At 43.4% G+C, this 19,988-nt stretch overlaps 2 protein-coding genes across 2 annotated transcripts in view; one reads left to right on the top strand and one right to left on the bottom strand.

Annotated features, from left to right (window-relative positions):
* Nucleotides 1-1,073: 1,073 nt before the first annotated feature.
* HPS6 (HPS6 biogenesis of lysosomal organelles complex 2 subunit 3) lies at nt 1,074-5,598 on the bottom strand. Its single transcript, XM_072423955.1, has one exon. The coding sequence runs from the start codon at nt 5,486-5,488 to the stop codon at nt 3,131-3,133; it is 2,358 nt and encodes a 785-aa protein (XP_072280056.1). The 5' UTR covers nt 5,489-5,598; the 3' UTR covers nt 1,074-3,130.
* A 362-nt stretch (nt 5,599-5,960) lies between these two features.
* ARMH3 (armadillo like helical domain containing 3) overlaps nt 5,961-19,988 on the top strand; it is a 74,474-nt gene continuing 60,446 nt past the window's right edge. Inside the window, 7 exon segments of the mRNA XM_072424822.1 lie at nt 5,961-6,084; nt 12,125-12,240; nt 16,149-16,205; nt 16,853-16,999; nt 17,748-17,855; nt 18,191-18,283; nt 19,341-19,415. Of these exon segments, the coding sequence (XP_072280923.1) occupies nt 12,139-12,240; nt 16,149-16,205; nt 16,853-16,999; nt 17,748-17,855; nt 18,191-18,283; nt 19,341-19,415 (582 nt within the window). The 5' untranslated portion in view covers nt 5,961-6,084; nt 12,125-12,138.

The raw sequence follows: 19,988 nt of genomic DNA, 5'->3' as shown, positions 1-19,988 counted from the left end.
TCTTATGTATGCAGAATAAAGCCATTCTGTACACACGTCAGATGCTTTGTTTGCATCAGCGAGAATCTGACATGTGTACAGCGGTTCACCATTGGTCATTCATGGATCCATCAGGACAGATCCATGAAAAACTGCAATACAAGTCATGGGAGAGCACAGCGGGGTGGTGCTTGCTTATTATCCCCCCCCCCCATAAAACAGAATGGCACTGTGTGTATACCACTTGCTCACCTGTCACTATCTTGAAAGATTGGTTCCAGTGAAAAATTTTAAAACCAGCCTGATATCTAATCCTGACAAGATCAGTTTAGTCCCCCCACCCTTATCTTACCCCGCTATGTAAAATACCCAATCCTAAATAAAACGGAGCCGGTAATCTCCTCCCATGATGCCATGCTCCATAGGACTAAGGCAACGTAAGCACGTGCAATGATTGCCGTTGGAAAGGATCTTTCACAATCTTTTCCAATGGCAAAGACTGAGCAATGCACATAGGAGCCCTGTACATACAATGCTGTTCTGCTCTATGGAGAGGAACGACAGAGCAGCACCCCGCTGCGCTCTCTCTCCCCTTCACTTCCATTATGATCATTCGTGGATTTGCCAGGGCAGGTCCACAAATGATGAGCGGTGTACACATGCCAGATTCTCTCCCCATATCAGCCCTAAGGTGATTATCGGACGAAAATCATCTATGTAGCCTTAGTATGCTCACATGACTGGAACTCCAACCCCGGCTATTTTGCAGCAACCAAGGAATAGTAGAGGAGCAATGTAAAACCCTAGAATTTGGCTTTAAACTCTGTGCTTGTGTAACATACTGAAGCATAAAGGGCACTAAAAAGGCCTTTTGAAAAATAAAAAAAAGGAAGGAAATAGTGGTTGGGTTATATAAAAAATTCAGACAGCATTAGTATAATAACACTGGACATTTTAAAACCAAGGCATGACCTCCTAACCCCAAAAACTGCAGTGTGAGCAAAGAATAGACCGTGCGTCACATGACTCTGCCTCGCCAAGCCAAGCCGTCAACCAGCTTATGATAAATGAAAGACAAAATAACCCGTGCGTAATACACTTAAAAGCATTTATTTTTCAACACTGTGAATTCAACATAAAACAAAAGAAAAAAAAACCCCTTAACACTGCAATAGTTTAAAAGGTGCTTTTTGAATAGAGAAGGCAGTGTTTTCTCACAAGTACTCTCAAAATTCCCTAATGGGCCGAGAAGTCTAAATATACAGCGACTTTCATCTCTTTATTACTAGTGCTTTAATAACAGGTCCTGGTAATGCTCCAAGGCCACTGATCTAAATAAATACTTATATACAAGCTCAATATTTCTTTGTTATGCATACATGACTTAATACCAGAACATAAAGTGGTTGTTGCATAACCCCAAGACAAAAATTCTAGCAGGTTTGATTGCCATAGGTAACTGCATGTCATAGGCACAGGGCTTATTTTACAAAAAGAACTGAAATGTGAACATAATACAGGTGGGAGAACAAAGACAATCAAAGGACACCTATATACAATCATGAAGAATAAAAGTCTTCATTCATAGGACGCTTGCACTGAGAAACATTAAGACAGCCGCCGCTGACGGCACCTCTGGAAAATGCTAGTTAATTGGCTACAATGCTGACCTGATGGCTTAAATTCTTTGAGTCCCTTGTTACACTGCAAGTAATTTACCCTAAAAGTTGAAATTTCGGAATGGGGTCAGCAATGACAGCCCCAGGATATCTGTGTATATATTTTATTTCAATCTCAGAATTTTTTTTAAGCTGGGTGGGATGAAGCTGTAGGCGGGTGGCAACCCCTGTGACCCAACTTTTCAGTAACCACCCAAAAACAGCCAGGTGGTTAAGTGAACAGTGCCGGGTGGTGTGCACAGCTAAAAGGGGCTGGGGAGAACACAGCAATAGATGTGTAAGGTTTTGGATAAAGTAGGGTAGGGTTAGACCCTTTACTGATGTGGGGCAAGGGGCAATAATCAAGTGAGGACACCTTCACCTAAGATGGAAATCCCCCTCACTTTCAGTAGATTACTTATCAATTACACAACAGGAAAACATTCCCTCAACTAGACAGAGCAATTATAAGCAGATACGAATTTTAACCCTTCATTCGTTTGGGCTATGTCAGTGTTATACCTCAACCTTTTCAATACCCAAAGTACCTTTAAGATCTCAGGAAACCCCTTCTATAATTACTATTTCACAGTATATTAGTGTGGTGGGCTGTAAAAAAAAAATTATCCTACATTGCTGTCCAGTGGGAAGAATGTCACCTTTAAAGATAGCCAAATAGATCATTGGTATCACTAAACCTCAGCGGTACCAATCACTCAAGGAACCCCCAGCAACCTCTGGAGGAACCCCAAGCTTTACAAACACCTTTTCTGTTGCTGACCTTCCATTCTGCAAATCATATATGCCTGGCTGTCACCTGGCCACAAAACCAGAACCCGAACCCAGATTTCTGACTTAGCCAATATGAATGCATGCTCTGGGTTAGTGACCCAGGACCCATTCATGACTATAGTCACTTTGTGTTACATTTCTGAACATTGAACAGGTTTGATTTATGTACTAAGGTGATGTTAGGCAGCCCATTAAAGTGTTAAAGCTGTCGGGGAGAACACAGCAGGTGTGTAAAGTTTTGTATGGAGTAGGGTAGGGTTAGACTCAATGCAGTATTCACAGAGAAGTCCTCAAAGTACCGATGCCAGAGGTCAGCAGAACAACTAGAAAACTTGCATCTGAAGCAAGAGCACAGCATTTTTACTCACATATTATCTTTTACAAAAGGTTCTCTTTAATCATACAAAGAGAGAGCAGTCACTCACTGCAATCCTTTATAGTGGCTACCTACACTTATAGGGTTACAGCATGTGACTGCTCTTTGCAGATGAATATTTTATGAAGCTGAGCATACAGGGATCCCGCAGTGTGTCATCACTCATAATACAGGGTCTGTTTCCCAATACTAACCTCATACTTACAAATAGACCAAAACCACCGGTTTCTGCTGGAGTGAGGTGAAATTAAAAAAAAAATATATAATACTGAACTTAAATAAGAGAAGCAACAACAATCCTGCATACTGTACACAAGGCAGCAAATTACAAGGCTTTAGTGGCGTAGATGTCAGTGGGTGACAGGTCCTCCCCGTTGATCATAGGAAGCTGGCTTGCAGCTTTAGTAGTCCGCTGCGGCGTTGACGGAGGAAAAATTGCACTCTGGGAGTTTTCATCTCCTCTGAACTGCTTTTGCAGAGCTTTGTTTAACAAGGGTCTGAGCAAACCTATGGTTAAATGTGTCCCACCATCCCCAGGGAAGGGAGGAGGGTCCGACTGTGTTTTGGGCATATTCTGCAGAATAATACGCAAGATGTCCTTAGCGGTCATATCCTCAGGGCAGAATTCACAAAGCTGGGGTACGTAGGAGTCCAATTGTCTGTGATTAACAAACTCCACCAGCAGCGTGATAAAAATATCCTTTTTGATCAGCGGATTGAGCTGGGAGTATCTCTGTGTCTCCTCCATGACCTTCGACCAACGCTGGAGGCGGATCAAGGTGTGTATGGCTTGGATGATGGCCTGCGGTCTGCCGCTGCAGAGCAAAATCTCCACTTCCAGGTTGACGTTAGTGTTTTCCTTGCGCTTGTTTAGAACGGACAGCGCCCGCTTATAAAGAGGAACCCCCTCACTGTGTTCTTTGGATGTAAAATTCCAGTACAGTCCCGAACAGTCCTGAGCGTGCTGAACGAACCCTGGCAGCCATTCAGGTTTGTGCGTACATAGCGACTGACAGATGACCTCGAAGAGAGGGTAGACGCCATTCTGCGAGCTTGTTGCTAAAGGAAGGGGGCTTAGGACTTTCTTCCAGAGGTCGGAGGTGGCGCGTACAACTAGCTTGCCATCACCATTTTGCTGGAACTGGAAGTTGTTCCTTACGGACAGCCAGGCGGATTTGGGGAATGTATTGAACAGGGAGTTGATGTACAACAAGCTGTCTCTATCCAAGTCCATCTGGAGGAGGCGAGTGATCTCCACATCCACCAACTCATTGCAATATTTGGCCACCTCGCCCTCCGGCCCGCTAACTATGCGAGATTTCAGGAGCTCCAAGCTGAGGAAACTCTGAAGCTCGTTGTTGATGTTATTTAACAGTTCTGAGTATTTGCTCACCTCTTTAGGGTTTCCATTTTTCTGGTAGCTGTTTAGGATGATGGAGAGTGTAATGGGAGCCTGGAACATGCCGTTTTCCCTCAGGCTCTGCACGGTCAGCTTTGTGCTGCTGAGGCTTCTCCTTTGGTAATACTTGCATGCCTCCTCGTACACCATGTCCATTAGGCCTGACTCTGCAGTGCCGCCCCCTCCCAGGCATATTTTATAAACGCCAGCCTTAGCCAGCAGCAGGACCGCCTTGCCCTCCAAGGCTTCTATAAGAAACACATGACCTGCGTTTAAAAGCTGCTTGGCCACAAGTCTGCCGGTGGGAATGTTAATGAGATACAATGTGGCATCCACCGTGCACACCATATTGTCTCCAGAAACCGCCATTTTGACTTGTGGGTCGGCGGCTAAGTTGCTTTCCAGATTGAAGATACGGCGCACTGTGCCGTCTTGGTGAAGCAGGTGTACGGCCCCGGCAGCAGTCATAACCAGCAAGTGCCCATCTCCGGTGACGGTGAAGTGTCGGATCTCTGGGTCAGTTTGTTGGGTCATAACGCCGATGAATTCCAGGGTTAGTTTTTTGTAGTCGGTGTCGTTCAGGGCTTTGCTGTGGATGACTCCGGTCGGGAGGGCGGATAGGGTGATGGCGGCATTGGTGGGGGTGTAGATCAGGATGGGGTGCCGTCCCGTGCGGGGAATCATAAAGACGTGGCTGGGGGAGGAGGATACTGTGTAGAGTGGGCTGTGATGAAGAACGATGGTCATGGCGCCCATGGTAACCCCTCGCCCGTTGATTCGGAGGCTCCGGCGGCACAGGCAGTAGGTGAAGAGGTTGGAGGTGGTCCGTTCCTCGCACCATAGCAGATCCCCGCCATTGCTGCTGCATACAGAGGCCACGCGGGCCCGGGGACCATGGCAAAGCTCCACACAATGCAGGAGGGCCCAGGATTTGTCACAGGACCCCCGGGGAGGGCTCCACACCTCGGCCCGGCCATTCTCCCATACCAGGAGCAGGTACCATGGCTGCCCCAGGCTCTGGAGGAACAGCAGCCCGCATAGAGGCGGTGACTGAGCCGGCCAGCTGTGCTCCAGGTAATCCCCGGGCTGAGGAGGAGAAGAGCCGGCCGCTGCAAGGTGAAGGAAAGACAGCAGCTTCTTCTCAGAGCTCAACCACACCAGCAGGTGGCGCCTGTCCGGGCTGAAGAAAAGCCTCGCTCCCCCTGGCTGCTGCTGCAGCGCCTCACGCAGGGCCTGAGGCCTCCCGAAGTCGCCATAGTCCGAAACCAGCTCGACCTGCGTCATGTCCCGTACGCGCTCACAGCGCCCTTATCCCGGCATGAGGGAGACCGGTCTGCCCTGAGCATCACGGGACCAGCCCCCGCCTGACTTCCGGCTCACCTGCGCCACATTCCTCACCCATTGGTCGCCTGAAAACACACCCAGCCAATCCCCAGCCGCTTCGACTGCAGGTTCTCCAATCGCCAAAAGCCGCGGGCGTGGCTTCCACATGTCAGCGCGTCCCACTGGCGGCCTTTATTTTCATTGGCAGGCTATAAAACTCCTCTTCCAATAATCCAGCGGCTATCGTGATTGACTAACCCAATCGGTTTGTTATTGTGGTTTAGAGGCGTGGCTTTCGTTGTAGTTCGCTCTCGTCAGCATTAGGCGGGGCAGCAGGATGACAGGAAAGGTGGGGGTGGAGTGCGTGTCTGCGGAGCATACCAATTTCCAAGAAAGTATGGGGGGAAGCGCTTGTAAAGTGTGATAGGGTAAAGCAGGCCAGGGTAAACAATATTAGCAAGAACACCCCTCTATGGGGAGTTACTGTGTTCCAGCGCTGTATCCTGGCTGGAGCTGGGCCTGGGCTGTACTGGGTGAGCGTGGATGGTTGGTGCAGGGTAAGTAAGGCAGTGTGGAGGGGTGGAGAAGTACACAGAGGGGCTGTGCTGGGAGCCATAGAAAAGGCAGCTGGGGCCCCGGTGGGGCCCGGACATGTAGTGCCACAGAATCCTCAGAGGCCCTGACTGACAACTGATGGCCATTCTATTCATTTCCATAACACACACTGGTCAGACATTGTGCTGAACTCCTCCAGTCATGTGTCAGCAGGGTGACAACCCAGGAGCACAATTGTCAGACAGTTGTCACCTTATAACAGGAAGGACCTGTATAGGGGCTTTCATGGCAGGATCACCAAGTGTTTTATAATTGCTATCTCAGCCCTGTGGCCTCTCCACTGCCATTTCATTCAGCCAATCACAAAAGCCAGCTCTATTCTCTTAATACATTCAACCAATCACGTATGCTGGCTCCTCTCCCTTTTCTTTTTGTTTGGCCAATCACATAAGCTGGTTTGTCATGGCTGAACAAATTGAGAGGAGCCGCCTTACGTGATTGGCTGAATGAATGGAGAGGAGCTGGCTTACATGATTGGCTGAATGAGAGGAGAGGAGCTGGCTTATGTGAATAGCTGAATGAGTTGAGAGGAGAGGAGCTGGCTTACTGATTTGCTGAGTGAAATGACATAGGAGGAAGGACAGAGGATACTTCCTGTCCCTGTGAAGACTGCAACCAATGAGGTTCTTCCATTTCCCTTCCTTGAAAAAAGACTTACAATTATAAATGTTCAGTAGACTCTTCCATATCTGCTGGCTTGCCCTATCACAGACTTCCCAATATTGCCCAATCAGATGCCCATTGCCCAGTTTGCATTGGGTGGCCATGTTTGTGTGGATCCTGTAGGAGACAGAAAGTAAAACTCTACCATCTTCCATGGGATCCAATCGGATTTGGTTGCCAAGAACCTGGCACTGCCAACTAGAGTGTAGTATTAAGGTGACAGTAACAGGTTCTCTTGTGGCTTCCTGTACACCTGCCTTCTCCATACCTGAACCCTACAGCTTCCATGTCATGTCCCTACAGCTTCCATGTCTGCCACTTCCCTTTAATTAAGTTTATTTTACTGCGGAAGGGCAATCGCCTGTCCCTTCTACAATGATGAACCCGTCTGGTCACATTTTAGTTCTTTAGCTTAAACACTGCATGTTACTGGTTCACCTACCGCTCAGCCCCGATACCTAAATCCCCCCCAGCTGCCCTCTCATCTCCTCTATTGCTAATGACTTCCTCACTCTTAACCTCTTCCTATGCCCGGTTCCAAGACTTCTCCCCCCGCTGGAATCCCCTCCCATTAACTTTACCTTGGTCAGACTCACCTACCCATTTTTTTCTCTTTCCTAACCCACCAATGATTAGTCAGCATTCCAATCCCCCTTCCTTAGACCCCCTTCTTCCCCTTAGAATGGGAGATCAATAGAGCCGAGTCCTTTCCTCCTCCTTTGTCATTGCTTGTGCTTGGTATTCATGCCGGCTTCTCCTCTGTCCCTGTCTCTGTCTCTCCCCAACATTTTTATACAGTGCTGTATTATTGTTGTTGCTTAATAAGTCACTTTTATTATAATGTGATCCTGCCATGAATTATGTTTCTGTATGTACTTCCTGTTATGGGGTGACAACTATGTCTCACTTGTGCTCCTGCTTTGTCACCCTGTCCGATTCATCTTGCATTTATAAAGACCCCTCCCAGCTTCTCCTCTGTGGGGTCTCTTCCTGTGGATGTAAATGACTGTAGGGGGCAGTGCAATGTGTGAAAGGCAGTTGGGCAAGAGACCTGGTACATGTGACCTGGTTTGATTCAGGGAGCAAATTGGGTCTTCTAATCAGATGCTGAGAGTTTGCAATGAAATGTAGCAATTATATTTGAAGCAAATGACCCTGTCAGCCTCTGAAAAAAAATCCTGAATGTATTCACCTCTCCAATGGTCTGAGTCTCCTGCATTCCAGGTCTACACACTTCCCAGTGTGTCAGATACTTGTGCCCCCCTATTGCATGCAGTGGTTCCTTCCACTGACTCCTATACCTCTATAGAACTCTGTAATGACACTTGGGTTGGAGGATTGAACCATTACTCTCAGTGGGGGAGCACAGATATCCAAATGTAGTATGCCATAGACATGTGACATTTGTTTTCTTTTTCTTTTTTTTTTGCATTGGCATGGTATAACTGTAATTCCTACAAGTTATATGGGTAAGTGTTAAATTGGGCAATTATAAAATATTCATATGTAATCATTTATATTTTGATTTGATCCAGCAGATGGAGCTTTCAAATCAATTTTCTCATTCACACAGGGTACTAACCTAAATTTTCACTTTACATAAAAGGGTAGACAACCTTTTTATGTAAAGTAAAAATTCTGTTCATTTGTTTTTTTTTTTTGTTTTTTTAGGTGCAAAAAGTGCAAAAAAAGGCTGCAGCACCACCTCTTAATTCTCAAATGCCTAGGCCAGGTGACGGCAAACTCTGGCCTTTAGGCCAGATACGGCCTAGCCGGTAGTTCGTTCCGGCCTAACACCTCCTGGCTGATCCGGCAAAATGCCGGCCGGCAATCCACAGCTCCGGAGCCACAGGTTGCCGGCGGATCATCCGGGGGCATTAGGAACAACCAGAGCGGAAGCCGTCGGAGCTCCGGTGCCGCCCCCTTGCAGTTGCTCCCCTTTTTACTGCGGCCGGCTTTGATTCTTCTACCGCTGCGGTAATTAGAGAAAGCTACCTGAAGGTAAATCCCTCTCCTCCGGAATGCATACAGAGGAGAGGGAGTTGACTTCTGGGGGCATTCCCTGGTGGTAGGCGGAGCCATTGGGTGGGTCTGGACTAGTGTACTCCCGCCCACCCCATAAATGGCCTAGTGGCCATAAAACTTTGCCGACCCCTGGCCTAGGAGGTTAAGAATGTATGGGAGGGCAAAGCCTCCCAGGATACCTATGTCAACCATACCGGGAGGCTCATGCCTGGCATCTCAGGCATGAGCAGTAGGAGCCTTTTTGCGCAAAAAAAAAAAAAAATTGCCGATCTCACGCATGCACAGTGAAAGCGGCAATTTTTTTTTTTCATCCTACGTCAACAGATCATGCGCCTGGGTCGGGTGACGTAGGATGAAGAAGAGAAGATGGCGGTGCCCGGAATGCCGGCTCTGGGACGAATGCCCGGACATAATGCAGGACACCCCCGGAGGGATTGAAGGTAAGTGTGTTTTTTTTTTTTTTTTTTTTTTGATATGTCATTCTCTATTGAAAAATGATTTTATAAAGATTTTTTTTTTTTTTTATTTTTTTTATTTTTTTTATTTTTTTGCTGTTTGAGTTTAGTTCCTCTTTAATTTTTTTTGTCCTGTATGACATATATTACTTGGACAGGAAGTAAAGATTGTAAGCTCTTCTGGACAGGGTCCTCTCCTCTTCCTGTGTCACTGTCACTTGCAACCCCTATTTAATGTACAGCACTGCATAATATGTTGGCGCTATACAAAATCCTGTTTAATAATATGTAAAGGTAACTCTCTGCCATTGGGACACAGACAACAAATGTAAATCTTCTTCATTCTTTTTTTTTTGTTTTGCTGTTCAATCTATTGTAAGTACCTGGATCTGAGCTCAGAGGAAGAAGGAGTCAATGGGAGGAGAGAGTAGAAAGATGACCTTCTCTGTTCTGCTTTAGTTTTCACTGTCCAATCACAAGCTGAGAGAGGGACAAGACCTGTATATGACACAGGACTGCTGCGGATACCCGGCCCGATCCAAAGTGTGTCTTTAGTTCTGCTTTAAGAGAAAAAAATCAAAAAGGAAGGTGATGTTATGACAGTAATCTGTCTCATTGCCTCATTATTATTAAAAAGGATTTATATGGCGCCAACATATTGTGCAGTGCTGTACATTAAATAAGAGTTGCTAATCATAGACAGATACAGGCAGTGACACAGGAGGAAGAGAAGACCCTGCCCTGAAGAGCTTACAATCTTTTGTGCAGAGATTGGGACTAGCCTAGGACTGACCCTATCTTCTGAGCCGCGGGTATCCTGCAAATTCTCCATTCCTCCCTCATGTGTATGACGTGACCGCAGTCTATTTATGCGGCTTGGTTTCTGTTAGCGTTCATTTAGTAATGTTGTTGATGTTGTTTCAGCCAAGCTGACAAACAAAGGCTGTTTGTGTGTTTGTAGCCAACGTCAGATTCCAGAATACAGGCGCCAGCCAGCGGGCACAGCACACCCATTAGACACAGCTTCTTGGTGTAATGAGAGAACCAATATCGCTTTCACTATTTTCATAAATTCATTGCAAGCTGTTATTTCTGAGGTTTTACCCCATTCACTATGCAGGGGGTCTGATGTTATAAAGTCATGAGAAAAAGAAAGTACACCCTTATTTCTAAAGTTTTCCTTTTCAGGCTGTAATAAGAAATAATCTGGACCTTAGAAGGTTCTCAAATTATTTAAATCTAACCTCAGGTGTAAAACTGATTTATTATTTAGGAAATAAAAATGAATTCATAATGGAGAAGTCACCTGTGAAAAATTATTATTACACAGTATTTATATAGCGCCAACATATTACGCAGTGCTGTACAAAGTCCATAGTCATGTCACTAACTGTCCCACAAAGGAGCTCACAATCTAATGTCACTACCATAGTCATATGCCTTCAATACAGTCTAAGGTGAATTTTTAGGGGAAGCCAATTAACCTAACTGCGTGTTTTTGGAATATGGGAGGAAACCTGAGTACCTGCAGGAAACTCACACAAACACAGGGAGAGCCTGCAAACTCCATGCAGATAGTGTCCCGGCTGAGATTTGAATCTGGGACCCAGCGCTGCAAAGGCCAGAGTGCTAACCACCGAGCAACCATGCCCGCTTATTATTGATTTCTATATGATCTTATTAGTCTCTCACATTTTTCTGGGGGGATTTAGTTCCACTCTTCTTTACAGCATTGCTCAATGCTGTAAAGAAGAACCGAAGTTCATTGAGGTTTGTGTACATTCATTTATGCATAGCTCTGATCGGGTCCCATCACAGCATTTCGATCGGGTTGAGGTCTGGACTTTGGGCCATTGCAACACTTTGATTGTTTTTGTTTCTTTCAACCATTGTATTGTAGATTTGCTGTCATGTTTGGAATCCTTGTCCTGTTGCATGATCTGGGCTTTAGCTATCACATTGATAGTCCTACAATTTTTGGGCTTTGACTGGGTCATTGCAACACGTTGATTCTTTTCTTTTCAGCAGAGGCATTCCTGGAACTCATCTCCTTGCTCCTGTGTGACATTGCCTGGCCCACAATCAATTCATTTGCAGACTGCAATATAAACCCAGTATAGACTCCGACTTTTCCCTACACTATCCAAAACACTTCATTTTATTCTAACTTGCAATGGGGGTAATATCACATCATGTATTTTCATGTGTTTACATACTAATTGGCCTTGGTGCAATTTCGGTCAGCTGGGTTTCAGTCTCCTACCCTGACTGAATGCGTTCACTTCAACAATACGTCCTTTCTATGGTGTGTTCTACCCTTTAATTGGGTTACCGACTTGATTTGCTACTATTATCTAATTTCATTGTAATTTGATTTAGTTTGCCATAATTGAATACATTTTGCACAAACTCCTTATTACCGTAATTTGTTGGGTTCATCTTGATTCACTTCTCTAAATTTAATAGAAACAAGGGTTTTTTTTAATGTAAAATGCTATTAATGCATAAAACTTCCGCCAAGGTCACCTGTCATATGCATCAAAAGGAGCTCACAGCTGTATAATATTATTACATAGTATTTGTATAGGGCCAACATATTACGCAGCGTTGTACAAAGTCCATAGTCATGTCACTAGCTGTCCCTCAAAGGAGCTCACAATCTAATGTCCCTACCATAGTCATATGTCTTTATCACAGTCTAAGTTCAATTGTTTGGGGGAAGCCAAACAACCTAAGTGCATGTTTTTAGGATGTGGGAGGGAACCGGAGTACCCGGAGGAAAGCCACGCAAACACGGGGGGAAAATGCACACCTGATGTCTTCTCCTTTTTCCCTGCAGATTATGCGTAAGCCATGGCACAAGTAGAGAAGAAAGTAGGGCTGCTCCGGAAGTCATCAGCCTCCAAGAAGCCGTTGAAGGAGAAAGTGGTGTTGATGTACGATGAGATCTTTATGGTAAGGCTGGAAATCTTTAGTGATGGATTGCTGAGGGTTACATTCAAGTTATAGGATAGTCATTGTTTATGCTGCAGGTTCTGATCAGAGTCAGCCTGTTCACACATCTATTTCCCTGCCTTACATTTCATGATAATGCGTTTCAGGTAGAAATTCCAATCATTGCTATCCATGATTTGTAAAAATGGGTCATTCCGGGGCTGATTTATATTAACAACTCATATGGCCTATGTGTGTCTATACTGTGTGGTTTAGGTGATATACATACATCAGATCGCTGGAAATATTCTTTTGTGAATGTTTCTATTAGTAGATGAACATACAGCACTGTTCTGTGGAGGATGAGCAAGCGGCACCCTGTTTGGCTCTACTCCAAAGGAATGCACAACAATCGTTTCTGATTAGTCATTCAACAATCACCTATGCAGGAGTGATGTACAGCATGAGGGAGGAGGGCGTTGCTATGGGCCCATGTCAGATTTTCGTCCGAGATGAGCACGATTATTTGTCTTGGGTAACAGTCATCTGGTGTGTGTACATAGCTTTACAATTGCTATACCGGACATTCAGACATTTATATATCAGTGTGCTTTGCAATCATGGACGAAAAGGAGCCCAGTCAGGTGACCTGTCAGGCATGATTAGCCTCTCCCCCAGTCATGTTCTCTCTGCTCCCTTGCCCTGCATTTAAAAAATTCCGTACATTTCAGCAGAGATTATAGTAAATTACTTTGCATGAAATGTCACAATACCCAGCAACAAAGGGCAAGGAAAAATATATGTATAAAGTCAAAAGACAGCGGGCTAAGTTTATAAAACTCTCCAAGACTGCAGAAGATAGACTATCATGGGAGAAACCAGGTGATCCAGGAAATCTCGAATGGATTTGGTCCAGGACTGAAAACATTTCCCAAATGGCAAATTATTTTAATAAATCAATTCAAGGTTTGTAAGATCACCCAGGTTCTCACATGATCGTTTATCTTTTCCAGTCTTGGAGAGCTTTAATCGGTCAGCACTAGTGTATTAAAACACTACAACACACTCTGCAATTTCCATATTTGTAGCATCACATTACACAGAAGTGCAGCACACAACATTGCATGGCAGTGTATTGCTATACATTGTTTTGCAATGTGCTAGTAAGGTGCCATTAACAATGAATGGCAACCCAGCCCACCAACATACCATTTGTGTTTCTGCCTGTTACCATAATCCACATGGATTGCAATGCAATAGAGGAAAGGAGCCCTCATCCAGTAAACTCCCCTCTGACCAAGGTGCCGTGACTTGACATGAAAACTTTATTTGATTGATGCTTTTGAACTTTGGACGGAGAGAAAGCTACTGAGAGTTCCCTGGACTGCTAGAAGATCTAACCAATCAAAACTTAAAGAAATAAGGCCAAAGTGTTCTTTAGAAAGGTTGATACTGCTAATAAAACTCAAATATGCAACAACTGAAAGAATCAGTAATCGACAGACACAGCTGGCGTGCAAAAGTACATCTGGTCAAGAAGAGTCGGAGCCAACTGAACAAATGAAGAGATCTTTTTTCTGATAAAAATGGGAGGAAATGTTTCCCCATTTTCCATCTCTTGGGGATCAGTCTGCTCCGTGCAGTTTTTATGAGTGTGATAGATTTTTCTTCAGTGAGAAAAAGCAGCAGGTAGGTTGAGCTACGTGATTTCTTATAGAGAATGATATCTCTCCACCAGCCATTGTCATCCTACAGCTCCACTATTTGGTGACCATTGACCAAGATAAATGAAGTGAAATCACTTGCATTGAACTCCAGGCTATTAAACGTGAAGAACAGAGGACGATGACGACGCCCGGAAATTATCAGCTTGTATCAGAAGCATTGAAATTCCTAACATGACAGGTTCACTTTACAGTCCTAGTTTATAATACATTGAATTACACAACACCGCCATGTCTTTTTAATGAGCATCACCTTCTCTCACTTTTAATTTCTGCCGTCTGTCTGCAGAACAATGGCATCTGTCTCCCGGAGATAGCGTCCTGCTTGTCATTATTCGGCCTAATGTCAGCTCGTGCGCACCATGACATTATTCACGAACCATGGGCCATTTTTAGAATTTTGAAAGGTTGCCTTAGCAACTAAGCTCCCGTAAGTCCTTTTTGTTGCCATGACATTCTTTCAATTAATAAAGGAAAAGTATAGTAATAATAGGATTGATGAAGCGTGCCCTGATAATGAGAGGATTGCTCAAGTCTTACCAAAGAGGAATTGTTCTACAAACAGACGTAACCCCTCCGCTGACCGCCGTTAGGGACCTTGTAATTCGGCTGGAAGAATGCAGGATTTGTTTATCTGGCCCACAATATCTCTTATGTATTGTCATCACCTGTCTATTTATAGAATGAATTAATAAAAGGGTCTTTGTACTGCAGGAAATAAACGGCTGCACGCGACTGATTGCAGCATCTGTTTGCAAGGAAAATATTCCTTAAAGAGGGGTTCCACCTTAAAAGAACATCAACCCCTCCTCTACCTAAATGGCACCAGTAGGGGCAAACACTTAGGGCTCTATTTATAAAACAAGGGATATGACATTCCCTCAAACATCAGTGTTTCCCCCGGCCCTAATAAGCTGGGTGCACCACCCGGCACTTTTCAGTAACTCCCCAGCTTTATTTGAGTGGTTACTGAAAAGTTGGGTCACAATACAGGGGCTGCTTCATCCAAACCAGCTAGAAAAATTTGTTGAAAGAACACTGAACATTCCCTTGTGGGTAATAATAATAATAATAATAAACAGGATTTATATAGCGCCAACATATTATGCAGCGCTGTACATTAGGCTTACAATCTAGGAGTATCTTCCAGGTCCATGTGTTTCAATAGCTGTAATTGATTCTCTAGCAGGGAATGTTTGAAGGAATGTCAGATTCCCTGTTTTATAAATGGAGACCTTAGTGCAGGGGTGTCAAACTCAAATACACAGTGGGCCAAAATTAAAAACTTTGACAAAGTCGCGGGCAAAACTTGAAACTGAAATAGCACCGCTACTACAATTCCCTGCATCAAGAAAACAGTCCAATGCGGAGCTTAATGTTATAGTGGCTGGCACTCCCTCTTCACTGAAATAGCACCGCTACCACAATTCCCTGCGTCTATAAAACAGTCCAATGCGGGGCCACGCATAGGCAGAAAGGCCGCTGTTCTATAGAATCGAGTGATGCCGCTACTACAATTCTGGGCATTACTTGCGACTAATAAACAGTCCAATGCGGGGCCACGCATAGACAAAGAGACGGCTAGTCTAAAGACCTAAGTGATGCTGGGAATTGTAGTATCGGCACTATTTTAATGCAGCAGGGGGGCCAGCTGCAATTCATATTTAGGATTCTTTTGGGGGCCAATAAAGGACGTTGCGAGCCATAGTTTGACATCCCTGCCTTGGTGTAAAGCCTTGTGCAGATATCAGATCTCTGTCACTGGAATGAACCTTTCCAGTGACACGAAAGTGAACACGCACTGTTAGAAAAGAGAAGGTGAACAACGAGCGAGTTTATTGCCCTTCAGTGTTCAACCCTGACATTTGGGTGGGAAGAAATTGCAGGCAGGTGGCAGCCCCTGTATTGTGACCCAAATCATCATTAACCACCCAAACACAGTGGGGTGGTCAGTGAAAAGTGCCTGGCTAAAAGGGGCTGGGGGGAACACTGCCCTGCGTATGCTTAAATCAGAGAGATTTCGCCTGCAGTTTTGGTGACCACACAGAAAATAAAGTGAAGTCTTCTCAATAGGAACACCAAAACATGTCCTTCTGTATCTGAAAAATAGAAAAATGTCAGCCTTAACATTGTACTGTATTTCTTTATATCTTTATTTATTGAAATTTATAACTAAGAGATTGGTTCTTATTCTATGTCCTACAGAAAGAAGATCCCACTAAGTCCAACCCAAGATTCTGGGATGAATTGTTCCTCATGAAGGTAACAGCTTATGTTTTATGTTCTTTACTAATATTTCCCTTTTTCATTAACCTCCTACATGTTACCTAGGGTGGTCTTCAAGCAAATGCAACCTGCTTAGGAATGACAATTCCTTTGTACTGCTGTCCATCCATCAAGGAATTTTTTGATGTTTGCATAAGAGCCAGCTTAATCTTTGAATCAGGCCGAGGGCTTCTAAGAGGAGTACTGAGATGGGGTGCTGTGATGTTTTTCAGGAAACTATGTACAGATCTAGCATATAAACCTAGTCATTTTACTGGGTTTTTAAATAGTTTTGCTAAAAAAAAAATCAAAGTGTTAATAAATTTGGGAAGCAGGATTCATTATAGGGGAATCCCTTGTTGTAATTTAAAACATTCACTCAGAACATACAGAGAATGCCTGATAACGCAAATAGTTTTCCAACACTAAAAATTAACACACAGGCTAGGATGGTCCAACTAGAAGCTGGTCTTATTGCAAAGAAGAGAAACCTGCCAAATGCAATAATCAAACAGGCTGCTGTGGCATTAGATTTTGGATGGAAACCATGTTGTTCACTTACAGCTGGCCACGGAGTGCTTGCACAGGCTTATCATTGCTTTATGGTTACGTCTTGTATAATTCCATAACCTCGTTCTCTCCAGGTCAATTTAGAATATCTGGAAGCCAAGTTGGAATCTCTTGATGGTGAAGAATTAATGAAGATCAAGGATAACATTAACAGCTTGTTCCAGCACTGCATCCAGGCTCTGAAGGCCGAGCACCAGATCCGGGTGGTCAATGCTTTGCAGGTATTGTGTCTGCAGTTGGTTATTCTTTATAGGTTTTGCTGCTTTAATTCTAGCACCTGAAATGTAATGAAAATCTCTAATTATCTAAACATGGGGCCCAATGTGTTTTTCCTGTGAAGGCCCTGGGTTATCAATGCTACTTTCATCATATCATATCTGTTAAAAACTTTAAAGCTACCCATATACGTAAGATGACGGTTCACCAGGTATCAGGTTACCTGAAAATGACCGGCAAGGGCATCAATCTGTTATTTTTGCCTTGCCCCTACAGTTATCGGATAATAGAGCATTTGTTGACTATGTAATTTTTAGTAATATGTATACTGTTTAATCTGGAGCAAGACTTGGGTCTAAGTTGGACAAGTTGAGACCTACACAGTCTGTTGAATGGTTTGACTTTACCTAAAAGTTTTGGATGATTTGAAAGATACAGTAAACACTGGTAGCTTCTGCTCAAACATATTGTAAGTAATACTGTATATATGACAGGGTCTCTTTAGCTAGTTGTAGTAATTGTGCCCTCCAGACATCCTGCCCCGGAACTATCAGCACATCCTAGGATAAGACACCCAGAGCCCAATGGGAGTCTCACTTATCCTATATTGTTGCCCAGTAAAGCAAGATTTACTTGCAAACCTGTCCTTTATAAAAGACATTTACCCAGACATAAATTTCCTTTTCAGTAGGCCAGTTCTTGATAGAATAAACAATCTTTCCACATTCTAAAATATAAACTTTTTGCCTGTAGACACTGTGTGCCCTGATCCGAGGGGTTCATCAAAAGAACAAGCCAACGTCCGGGTTTGATATCATTAACATGCTGATGGGATTTGATAAGGCAGAACTTCGAATGAAGGTGAGTGTCCAATGTAGAATGCTGCTTCTATTTTATGGTTTTAATGGGCCTGATTTATAAAAGCTCTTCAAGGCTGGAAAGGATACACTTTCATCAGTGATGCTGGGTGAACCAGCAAACCTGGAATAGATTTCTTCAGTCTTTTGCTATTTGCTAGCAAATGTTTTGAAATAGAGAGAACAGGTCACCACTGCTTATTAAAATGCCAAGTACACAAAATCTTTTAATATTATTAGTTTTTAACTACCATTTGAATTGTTTCAAAGATTCTAAGTTGGCACCTAAGTAATAAAGACTTTTTCAGAGTGTTTTAATATATTTTGTTCTCTCCATAGAACCTGATGGAAAGTCTGGATATTCTTCTTTGTGGGGATGGTTGTGAAAGCTTAAAGAGCCTCTGTTTAAAGCTGCTTCTATGTTTGGTGACTGTGAGTAACTCCTTAATTTCCTGTTTATTTTGTATGACATTATATAGGCAGGATTTGTGTACAGCCAAAGTCCTGTGCACACCCACCTGCCCCAATGTCACAATGTTAACACTTTGTTACACTGTAAAGGCTCACTCACTTAGACTTACGTACACACGATATCGGCCTCAGCGCTCATCATCCGTCCCATCAGATCCATGAACGATGAACAAGGATCAAGCATAATGAAAGTGAAGGGGACAGAGCGCAGCACGGTACCGATCGTCATTCTCCCCCTTCCCACCATAGAGCAGAACAGTGCTGTATGTACAGTGCTCATTCATGCATCATGCAGTCTTTTGTCATTGGAAAGGTTTGTGAAAGCTCCTTTCCAACAACAATTATTGCACGTGTGTAAGGCTTAAGTATTCCTCCTACCTTCACACAATACAATGCAAGAGCCCAAATGATTTGATGAGAGGTACTCCTATCACATTAGGAATTAGATGGACTGATTTTCAAGTATTGGTTTGGAATTTGCAAACTGCATATACCCCAACCCTTCGGGGCAGTGACTGGGTTATGCTAGAGCTCAATAAAAGTAAGAAGATATGTAGCACTATCTTATGGGCATGTGCTGTTTTTCTGTTTTGCAAATTGTCACAGGAACATTGATGTAAAGTTTGAGTTAACATTTTGACACCATAAGTATAGATATGAATTATTCAGCAGTCCTGCTTATGGCTATTATTATCCCGATTGAACACCTATAAAAAAATAACATATCTTAACTCTAATCTAGCACATAACTACCAATATAAATGTAAAAACTATGGATAAATGTGTAATACATGACAACGTATTCCCAGAGCACAATTTAAAGAGCGCAGCAGATGCTGTTTGCATTGTATTTTCCTTTGATGTTAACATCCTATAGGTGGAGAGGTCCCATACACAGGATCAAAAATAAAACATAGTTGCCATTTAAGGTGCTAATGTTCAATATTTTGCTAGAAAATGTTAATTAATTTTCCTTCTGTACATTCATGATAATTGTCACTTATTGTCTTCTCTACAGGTGACCGATAACATCAGCCAGAACACCATTCTAGAGTATGTGATGATCAATAGCATTTTTGAAGCTATCCTACAGGTACTGTATATGGAATATGTTACAGGTTTCATATATTTTATGCAGAACCGGTATCTGGAGAATCCAAAAGCTGAACTTCTGATAGACTGTTAGACCCATCAGTGTGGGATGATTATCACTCATTAGGCCCTCAGACTGTCACAGATGTCCTTAGCTTCCTGATTTTAAAAATTAGCAATATTTGGCACTCTATATTTTCAATGACGCAATATATTATCTGAAATATATCAGAACCCAAGTACGTCTTCAGGTTTTCCTCCTGCATATGGTGTGATATTTCTAAAAAGCCTCTTTGCTGTCAGGGTATTCATGTAGTACAGACATTACTCTCATTACAGTGCCTTGCAAAAAAGTATATTTAAATGTTTTTCAGCCTTTCGTAAAATTCTCATTTTAAAGCCAAAACTTTTTTTATTATTATTTTAAATGGAATATGGAAGAATGGAAATTCCATACAGATTGTTCATCCTTTTACTCCCTGCCCTGTATACACGATATAAAGTAAGAGAAAACTCTACAAAGGGAGGGGGAAATCCTTTCTCAGACAGTTGTCACCAGGACAGATTGAAGTTA

The sequence above is a fragment of the Pyxicephalus adspersus genome, chromosome 10, assembly GCF_032062135.1.
Source record: "Pyxicephalus adspersus chromosome 10, UCB_Pads_2.0, whole genome shotgun sequence".
Classification (NCBI taxonomy): Eukaryota; Metazoa; Chordata; class Amphibia; order Anura; family Pyxicephalidae; genus Pyxicephalus; species Pyxicephalus adspersus.
The sequence above is the reverse complement of the archived record's forward strand: the minus strand, read 5'-3'. Positions and strand labels throughout refer to the sequence as shown.